The sequence below is a fragment of the Chelon labrosus genome (genome assembly GCF_963514085.1).
Source record: "Chelon labrosus genome assembly, chromosome: 3".
NCBI lineage: Eukaryota > Metazoa > Chordata > Actinopteri > Mugiliformes > Mugilidae > Chelon > Chelon labrosus.
The window spans coordinates 8,055,419-8,065,800 of NC_140339.1; the positions used below are offsets into that span (position 1 = coordinate 8,055,419).

Here is a 10,382-nt window from a genome sequence, read left to right on the forward strand (position 1 = left end):
CATTTAATTAAAGACCTGCTGCTTTTTCCGTGAGAGATCTTCCATGAGAGATACACATTTAGCTCCCCTGAACAAGATGAAACTTTTAATGGCTGACGGTGAAAACAAGAAAAAATGTAAAATGTTAATTCAAATGATAGATTTCTTCCATCTTTTTGAGAGACTGTTAGTGGCAGCAAAATTGCTGGCAACATTCACACAAATAGAGACCATCCAAAAAGAAGAGGAGTAATTTAATGCAATGTCGAATGTTTTTCTCTTTGGCCTTCCAGGAGTCACACTAAGAGCTCAAGCCGTCGCTCCAATAGCAAAGAATGTTCCAGCCTCCCTCGCCATGGGGACCTTCATCACCTCGGCAATGAGAGTTTCCTCAATGGCAACAAACCGGCCCCGTCAAGTTTAAGTCCCACGCTCCACCCCAAGGGCCAGTACATGTCCCAGACCCTGAATCGTTCTGCCTCATCCAACAAAGACCTGGCTAACAATAACCTGCCACACCTCCTCAGTCCCAAAGAAGCAAAAAACAAGACAGAGTTTGATTTCAGCTTGGGACCCTCCCCAAAGCTGTCCGACCAGGGACACGGGGCCAAGTACGGCCACAGCAAACCCAGTTCCTCTCGGTCTCAGCAGCAGCAGCAGCAGCAGCAGCAGGCCAGCCGCCACACTTTCCTCGAAAACAAGACCAACACACTACAGTCTGGAGCAGAGAAACAACATGGCCGACATGCTCACAATATGGCCGACTCTGCCCACGGATCCATGTCCTCGTCGTCTAAGAGTTCAGCGTCCTATCTCAGCCTGTCCAAGAGCCACAGCGCGCTGAGTGATGCCAAATCGGTGGGAAACCTCAGCGATGGTCGACTCCACCCAGATGACCCAAACTCCAACACAGCAGCTGGAGTGGGACCTAGTGCCCGCTTCTTCCCTGCCAGCTGTTTAGAACTAAACACCCCTTCAGGTCCACAGGGACCGCCCGGCAGCCCCTCTGCTCGACACAGCGATCGATCTGGGCACAGCCCCGCCTCTCGTAACAGCGGCAACGTCCGCATGGAGAGCAGCACACTGGACTCCTCATCAAGACACAAATCCAGACATAAAGCCTTAGCACCAGGTAGGTTTAAGAATCCGATCTAAGTTCAAGAGTCAGGTTTAGGGTCAATGCATCAACTAGATCTCTGCTGAACAAATTTACCTTGACCTTGTCTCTCTTCTCCAGAGGATGCTAATGCTCCAGAGCTCTTAGACCCAGGAGGAGCCGGGATGCCCTCCACTCACACTCTGCCTTCCCCACATGAGTCTTATCACTATGGCCTGGGCTATACCTCCCCCTTCTCCTCTCAGCAAAGGCCTCAGCGCCACTCCATGTACGTGAGAAGGGAACGCCACCGACCACACGCTGCTGAGGCCGGGATGGCGGGCTTGCCCCCACCTGGGCAGGCGATACCGACACGAGCCAGTAGCCTGCAGCTCCTCTCCCCGCAACTGCAGCACCGGACCACCCTCACTGGACACTCAGTGAGCTCTTCAAGGGAGGACTGCACTGATGACATGACGAGGGTTAGTGGCGGACCTTTTCAGTGAGTGTGGTTGTGAAAAGTGAAGGAAACATTCACCCTCATCTAATGACACTAACACTGTAAAAAGGGTTCATTAGGGTCCATTATATCAGACGTTAGCTTCTGGTCTGGGCAGCAGACACCTGAGGAGTTGTTGCCGTCTCCATGGTAACAGCAATATCTGTATGTCTTGGTAAGTTCACCAAGAAGACATTTCTTAGAATTTTAGACAGAAGCAGAAGATCATATTGAAAAAATTTCACACGGAAATAATTACATTTCCTGAAACATTCTGAACCTCACTTACTCAAGATAATAAGTAAGATTACAAAAGGTTTAAGGGTTTTCCTCTAAGTGTATCGAAATCAAACTGCGTGTGTGCTTGTACAGCTATCTTTCTGAGGACCGGTTTTGAGTATGACATCCTTGAAGTGAGGACATTTGTGCGAAGCGAGGACATTTTTTTATGACCAGTCCTCACTTCTTCACAAGACTGTTTGAGGGTAGGTTTTAGGGTAAAGGCAACAATTAGATTATGGTTAGAGTTGAGATAAGGGTGAGGGTTAGACAAATCATCATGTTAATGGTGGTCCCCACAAAGATTGCTATACAAACATGTGTGTGTGTGCGTGTGTTATTAGTTGATACTGTCTCTGTCTCACATTATCATTGTCAGTGCTTCGTGCTGCTTCTCCAGTCTGCTTTGACCTGCACCTGTCCGTCTTCCCAACAGAGTGAGCAGTCCCCTAAAGACATGAGCCACCCTTGTGCCCCCATCAAAGACTCTACGCGGGACAACACTGCTGCTTTTCATACACAGCGCTCTAAAAACGAGGTCCGACCCCCTGACTCCTCGCTTCCCTAAACACAGACAGCTCACTAAACACAGACAGTAGCTTCTTTTCTGACTTGCTGGTGTTCATAGCTTTGTCTGTTTCTACTCAGGTCAACAGCTTCACTGCACGTTGTCGCTGGTATAAATGTAACCTCACTGAAAAGCTCAATAATTGTCATGAATGTCTTGTGATGTGAGCCAGTAAAGAATGTGATAGTTAACAATAAGAGATAGAATTAAACTGAAGGAGATCATCCATCTCAAAGCTGAAGATACTGAGGAACGTTTTTATGGTCCTGTGTCCACGTGTCTTTGTGTGTCCGCATGATATGTGTGTTTCTTAGGTGGGTATGTATCACGACCCTCATGTTGAGGACGGAGGTTCATCCAAGGAGAACCGGATGATCTTCACTGAGTCCATGCCCCGGAGAGTAGGCAGCTTCTACCGAGGTGAGGAACAGGAATCACCACAAGACAATCTGTGTGTAGTGTGGAACCACATACAGCAGCAGAAAAGTCAGTCATTTAGGAAAGGTAAGTTTATTTGTGTGGCACCACCAAGGCAATTCAGAATGCTATTTGTTGCACAAATTGAGGAAATTAGACAAAATATTAAAGAAATACAAGGCAACAACAAAAATTTAAAAAGAATGAAGAAGAAATAAAATGGACATAAATTATATCCAAACATAGTGAAATAGAAAAAAGACTTCACAGACAGGCTCACAATCAGCTTGGTGCGGTTGTACTTTGGCATACTGGCGCTTTAAGCTAAATGCTAAGTGTACTAACATGCTCACTATGACAACTAGTCATGGTTTTCAGTCATTTTATGCTCATGTGTTGGTGTGCTAACATTTTGGTAATTACTGAAATATATGTAAAGATGATAGGACAGTATATGTTTTATAATTCAGCATGATTTATCCTCTGAAGACCATGAATGGTTCATTTTTGTAAATACAGTGCAAACGTTCAAGGCTTGAATAAATAGTCCTATATATTCATTATCAATTTATCTGCTCACAAGTATATCTCTGTTTATTTTTAAAGGCAAAAAGAAAGACCCAACTTAAAAGAATTGAGAGTTGGAGTTGAACAGAAGTCTTCTCAAAGTCTGGATAAACGGTGCATTAGCAACTACTTAGTTTGGTTTTAACTCGGGACAATGAGCTGATGCATTTAAACCATTTGCGTAACAAACCAGGGGGAAAAATAAACCAAAAAAAAGAAAGCTATAGGATGAGTGTTAAAAGTTGCATTTTATCATTTTATTGTGTCTCTGATGCAAATGATGTTTCAAAAGAGCTGCTCTGGATAGATGAGTTTGATTCCCAATTTGGATGTTTCTCCCAGATCAATAGTTAATGTCATTTAGCAAGGGTTTCCTTCTAAACTTTCCATTTTGCATTGTGTTTAACAATTATATATATAAGTAGGACCTCAAAATAAAAGCGTTTTGTGCGTAAAAGCAGTTTTAACCAAATGAGGCAGACTGAGGGGTTTGGGGGGAAATGTGAGTGCAGCAATTAAAAAAAAAAAAAATTATTAAAAACTATGTTTGAATACATTAAACGTCACAGATTAATTATATCAAAGGCTGACTTTCCTTTTTAAATCTGACCAACAAACAGTCCCAATAAAAATCTGCAGAACACTTTCAATCATCTCTCCTCATTGTTTCTCTTCAGTCCCTTCTCCCAGACCAGATAACTCTTCTTTCCACGACGGCGTTGGGCAGGGTCGCGGGCCGGTTGTACCCATTGTACCTGGAGACCCTGTTGCCATGGCCAACCACTCCAAACGCCAGACGGCTTTTGACTGGTGAGAATCAATTTGTTGACCTGTCATGGCATGTGTCAAACCTGTACCAAATAATACATGCATGCAACTTCCCCTGCACACAGTACTAACTAGGTTTATACTGTTAGCCAGTTGGCATCTGCAGTGTTCTTCATGTTTTCCTTGCTAAATATAGAATTGATCCTCAATGTGACATATTTTCCTCACTGTCACTGTCATTAATTCCAATTAAGAACCATTATATTTGTCAAGATCACTCTGAGGTGTCGCTGTGAATGAAGTATCAAGTATCAGAGTCATTAACGACTGAATTAAATAAAGAGGAACGTGTTTGTGTTGTTTGTCATGACAGTTGCAATAGAAGAAATCTTTCTTTATTGTCATGATTAACCTTGAGAAGAGTTTGAAGAGTGAATAATCTGAATAGTCATTGATTACATGCAACGAATTTAAAGGTGACATTTTTTAACTGAGTATTCAGATTAATCGCAGAACTACACTAGTATTGATTCATTAGTATTCAGTGTATTACTTTATCTCTCAGGCATATGCGACTCACCTGAGAGGAATTCACATTTCAATCCTGGGCTTGTAATTGCAAACATGAGTCATATGAAACCTTTCCACGTTGCAGGACCACGGCAGAAGCAATGGTCATGAATCCTCCAGAGCCCACCAAAGAGAAAGAGAAACAAGGCTTCTTCAGAGCCATTAAAAAGAAGAAGAAAAAGACACAAATAGTAAGATCTTTTCAGTTGTCACCTGCCGTTCATCCAGATCATGTCAAAATAGTTTTTACTTCGGTTCCATGTGCTGTTTGAATATTTATCAGGAGTCATTTTCACATTGGAGGATCTTAAAATGATTATCTCTATATCATCAATCACGAGTGTTTTATGTAGTCAACACTCATTCCAGTTGGTAATAATAACGGGGGAACTCAGCACATTAACAAGCTGGTCACGCAACATCATCGCCACAATGAAATAAAAGGGCCAGAGCAGTAAAATCATTACTCTAATAGCGCAGGCAGAAATTTTTAATTTATGCCCATTTTTCATCCACTATTGTTATGCAAATAATGACCGAGAGAAGAGAGAGAGAGCAGAGGAAGAGGGCCCAGTGAAATAATGTAATTAAAATAGAACAATCAAACAATGGAAAATATAACGTTTCATCTATTAATTCATCGGTCGCCGGCTCCTTGTTGGACCTAAATACGTGATTGCCATTTTTCATCTCTTCACTGGAACGGTAGCTTGTGTGATAGCTGACACACTCCATGTCTGTATCTTTTCTCTTTTATCTATTCACCAGTGTTTCCATCTCAGGCGAGTTTTTGTAACACTTTTCCCCTTTTTTTCAGCATTTGATATTCATATTAATAAATGAAAACACACAGCAACTACAGATTTGGAACAAGGAGAAGTCCTTTTGATAAGATGGCTAAAATTTCAGACAATTTAACTGCTTGTTTCCTCAATTGACTTAATTGTAGTAATGTAGCATTGCCAATTACAGGCACAAATTGTGCAAAGTTTAAACAATACTTCAGAACTTGTAATAAAACCGAATTTTCATTCCGTTTTTTCCCTGTTTTCCAATCAAATATCATTGCTTTATAGATTTCTCTTGTTAAAGTGATGTGTCTTGAGATGGTTGAGGCCTCAGCTGCTGCAGTGTTTTCTGTTTTTGCTGTCAGAGACGTGTGTTGAGAGTTGTGGCTGTCCGTCTTCTTCCCCACAGACGGACATGGAGGACGGGAGGAACCCCAGCATCAAGAAAAGCCTTTTCCCCCTCTTTAGCTCTAAGAATAGCTTAAAGCACAACTCAGCTGTCAAAGTCCTACCTGTAGTCGCCTCGCCTATGGTACAACACCAGCCTACCGTGCCCTACCCTGCCTCACCAGTAATCTAACCTCGAAACTACGGCTGCATGTTCAACTCACCCTGCACTCACCAGATCGACCTGGTTTGAAATCCTCTCAGCTGACCGACCGATTGACTGAGAAATCTTGCAGACTGACTGGATTTCAAAAAAAACGTTTTGAGTCTAATACTGCACGCTGTCTGTACATCCATTCTGTCTTGCTGTAATGTACATCAGACGCAGTCACCTTGCACTCACATTGCATTGAAAGGCAACGAGTCCATGCTGCAGTGTGTGTGCTGTTTTTGAGGCGAGCTGTTTTCACATCATCGTATCATATGGATCATGAACCACAAACACGCACACAGTAGGAGTTCATTAGTTTGATTTTCTAGTTTGGAAATATGTTTTTGGACTGAGAGATGGATAAGAAAACCGTCTGTTAATAATAATGACCTTTATTTGTATAGGTTTTTGTATAACTGCTGCTTTACAGCAACATAAAAATCTGCAATTTTTGAAAAAAAAAAACAGGCACATAAAGCAAAGTTAATAAAAAAAATATGTTGACGTATATGCCTGTTAGACATGAAGCTGACTGCCACTTAGCTTAGCATAGCACAAAGGCCGGAAGCAGGGAGAAACTCTTGGCTCTGTCCAAAGGTTACAAATGCTGCCTTCATATGATCTGTGAAGGTTCTCAGTCAGCCATGTCAGGAAATTGCCAAGGGCAAAGCTAAAACAAGGGCAACTGGACTTGTTGTAGGTTTTCTTGAAGAGGTTGCACTTCTCATCCAAGTAGCTTCTTTAGCTCTAAGTGACTGGTGGGGAGTTAATGCTTTTTTTGTTGTTGTTGTTGTTGTTTTATCAGGTGTTCACCACCCACAGATGTTCCTAATAGAGAAGTCACTTTGGATGCGTGGTAAAACCCAACAAGCCTTTGTTTCAGCTTTATCCTCCGATATCTGCCTTCAGATACAATTCCTTAACTTGTGGTCTTCTCGTGAACACAGTAAATGCATTTGAAGGAAGCACATGCCCATTAATCAGAACCTCTAACGTTCTTTTTCTTATGTAAGCAAGTGAAAACTGAATAATTGTTCAAGCCAAGCAGCAATATTTGCTAGATTCAGCTTCACAAAATGTCTTTTTTTTAGCCTCAACAATCCTTAACACTCATTATATTGAGTGATTATGACATTAATTGTAAGTTATACCCCTGCTCTGTAATATAGCTTGTGAAAACACACTCGAACACAAAACCTTTAACAACTTCTGCATTTATTTTCATAAAGTCATTATTACCCACTATCACCACGTCTTTGTGTTTTGTCTGCTACTGCGGGTGCATGGAGAACCTCGCAGGGATGTGAGATGTGACTTCAGTGAGACGTGTGATGACAATGAATGTGAGAGGATGACAGTGTACAAACATTTCGGATAACCAATAATATGTCCCCCGTGTTTGATTTGTGAAACGTTAGGTTCCTGGGAACGGCCAGGAGCACCTGTCCCTGCAGAGGAGCTCCAAGTCGACCTCTCACCACGGCAGCCGTCGGAAAAACCGCGAGCGATCCAGAGACAGGGACCGGGAGCGGGAGCAGAGCCGGGACAGAGACCGAGACAGGGAGAGGGAGAGAGAACGGGAGCGAGAAAGAGAGAGAGAGAGGGAGAGAGAGAGGGAGAGAGGAAGGGAAAGAGAGAGAGTCAATGACTGGCCGCCAGAGAAACCAGTGGACTCACACTCTCAGGTATGGGCTTATACCTTAAATGTATGTACTTGTCTTAAGAACAGCTTAACATCAAAATGTTTTCCATAAACGAAACAGAAGCTTCCTGGGTCATATGAAATGTGATTTTTATTTTTTGGGGAGGATTTGATTAAATAGCCCTACATTTTCCTAATCAATTTATCTGTTCACAAATATCCCTCATTTATTTTTTTATTAAATAGAAAGGCCCCAGCTTGAAATAAATGCTTGTATTTGTCTGCGGATTACAGCAAAAAAGAACAGTCCATCATCAAAATGTGTATTCCTAAACAGAACAGGCCTTTATCAAGTAATTAATATGTAAATTATATGTAAATCATGTTATTTAAATTCTGCATCTAACACTCAAAAACTAAAACCCAGATTGTGAGCTTACAATATCCTATATGTATTTCAGTGCAAACATTAGACTCTAAAATGTCACACTGTGATGTGCACCGATCAGCCACAACATTAAAACCACTGATAGGAGAAGAGAATAACACTGACCATCTTGTGACAATTCAGTGTTCTGCCGGGAAACTTTTGGACCTGGCATTCATTCATGTGGATGTTACTTAGACATGTACCTCCCACCTAGACCAGACCAGGCACCCTCACCCCATAGCAATGACACTCCTTGATGGCAGCAGCCATCCCCAGCAGGATGCAGCCTGACACAGGCACACACACAAAAACGGTTTAATTCAAAAATCATAAAAACAGCACAAGGTGTTGGATCCCAGAGTGTCTGTGGGTTGATCCACAGAGGCCCCTCCCCTCAAAGGCCCCTCCTAACAACATTCTGTTGCCAGACACCACAGGACACCCTCAGAAGGCCCATGTCCATTCTCTGATCAGTCACAACTGACCTTCACAATACTAGGTCATAATGTTATGCCTGATGGGTGTATCTATACATAACTTCCACTCCAGCTCCCATGAATGTCTTCCACTTTCCAGGAAATGAAAAGAATAAAACTCCCGAAACTTTATTGGACTGAAAAAGGAAATATTAATTAGAGAAGAAATAGTCCTCACACATTTATCATGCGTACTATTCTTGCAACCGTTGTTCCTACTTTTACTTTAAGATTTATGTCCTCAGTAGGAAGTGGGAGTATTTGAGAGACAGACTAACATAATGTTGAAGTGCTATGTTTTAAGATCACTTATCAGCTGTATCTCGTTCTGTCCCACCAGAGCCAACCACTTAAGTCACTCCGTAGACTTCTTCACCTCTCCCCTTCTTCCTCAAACCAAGGACAGCCTCCGCCTCCAGACCTGCGCTTCCAAGCCCCCCTCCCCAACCCACCTCAGCCCTCCTCCAAAGCAGGCTACCCCGAGGGTCGTGGGCACGCCGAGAGCAGGGGCCACTCTGTGGTGAGCACCTCCAGCCAGCCCAAGAGCCGCAAGCCCAGCTACCCGCTCCCCGGACAGATCGAGTCCAGCTGGCATGTGTCTGCTTTACAGCGGGCGGAGGGCGCTCAGTTCACCCCGGAACAGCTGGGCATCAAGCCGGGGCAGAACGGACCCACCTTTACCCGAGCCTCCCGCACCCGGATGCCAAACCTCAACGACCTGAAGGAGACCGCCCTGTAAGGACCCCGAGAAACCACGCCACCTCCTACATGACTCCATCCTGGAAGCATCTGCCGGACGCAGACATCATGGTACTGTAGTAAAAGTTTACATGAGAGCCTATTTCACTGGATCAAGTCCTCATTGAGAAATGTAGTTAACCATTGATGCCCATGTCTGTGAAATCTATGGAGATCAGTTACGGTGTTGTTTAGGGAAACAAAGACAGGGAAAGTCCCACTCCTACTTGGGATGCCAGTACTGTATCAGTCCTTTGTTACTCTCTCTCTATCGACATCAGAATAAGCTGATCCATCCCGTCAAGGAGACACTGCCCACGTGGCCTCTTTGCTGCCATCTTCTGCTCACAGGACACAACTTCACCACATCAGACTGCCGCTGTCAGCAGTGGCCAATAAACTGTAAAGTTTTTTCCAAGCTCCGATATTTGATAAGAACAAAAAAAAAAATTAAAAAAATAACTATTTATATCAACATTATTTATTAAATATTTATTTGTTTTAAATTCAAGGATATAAGCTATAAATGACACAGTATGTAGGCTATATGGGAATATTATAAGGTAATATAGAATTAAATGTGTAATTGCAAGAGCTTTAGTTTCGACATAAAGAACTGCATAGATATTTATGTGCTGATAATACAATATGTCACAAGGAATATTTAATAATGGTGAATGTCCTTTTCTTTCGTTCAATTTGATATGTTATTAACAGATTTTCATATTGTGTTATTTATACCTTTTGTTTTCTTGTTTGTTTCATCGAGATGTAAAGAAAATACTGACGTATACGCAAAATCTCTGACATTATATCTAGTACAAATCTGCCCATCAACCTCATGACATCAGTTCTGTGACAAGTTCGGGCTATTTTGTCAACGGGGTTTGGTAGCAGATCAGCCAGAGTGAGACTGTTAGGCTCTGTGCTTTTTCATACAGTTGTTGTCAGTTCACTTTATGTCCCC

General features: G+C 42.6%; 1 protein-coding gene across 1 annotated transcript in view; it reads left to right on the plus strand.

Moving 5' to 3' along the window:
• The window catches only part of cdkl5 (cyclin dependent kinase like 5), a 36,968-nt gene extending 26,888 nt beyond the window's left edge, over positions 1-10,080 (plus strand). The window contains exons 13-21 of the mRNA XM_084541026.1: positions 273-1,111; positions 1,217-1,557; positions 2,290-2,391; positions 2,736-2,841; positions 4,083-4,215; positions 4,829-4,934; positions 5,941-6,102; positions 7,548-7,814; positions 9,018-10,080. Of these exons, the coding sequence (XP_084397152.1) occupies positions 273-1,111; positions 1,217-1,557; positions 2,290-2,391; positions 2,736-2,841; positions 4,083-4,215; positions 4,829-4,934; positions 5,941-6,102; positions 7,548-7,814; positions 9,018-9,416 (2,455 nt within the window). The 3' untranslated portion in view covers positions 9,417-10,080. The remainder of the gene's footprint in view (positions 1-272; positions 1,112-1,216; positions 1,558-2,289; positions 2,392-2,735; positions 2,842-4,082; positions 4,216-4,828; positions 4,935-5,940; positions 6,103-7,547; positions 7,815-9,017) is intronic.
• The last annotated feature ends 302 nt before the right edge of the window (positions 10,081-10,382 follow it).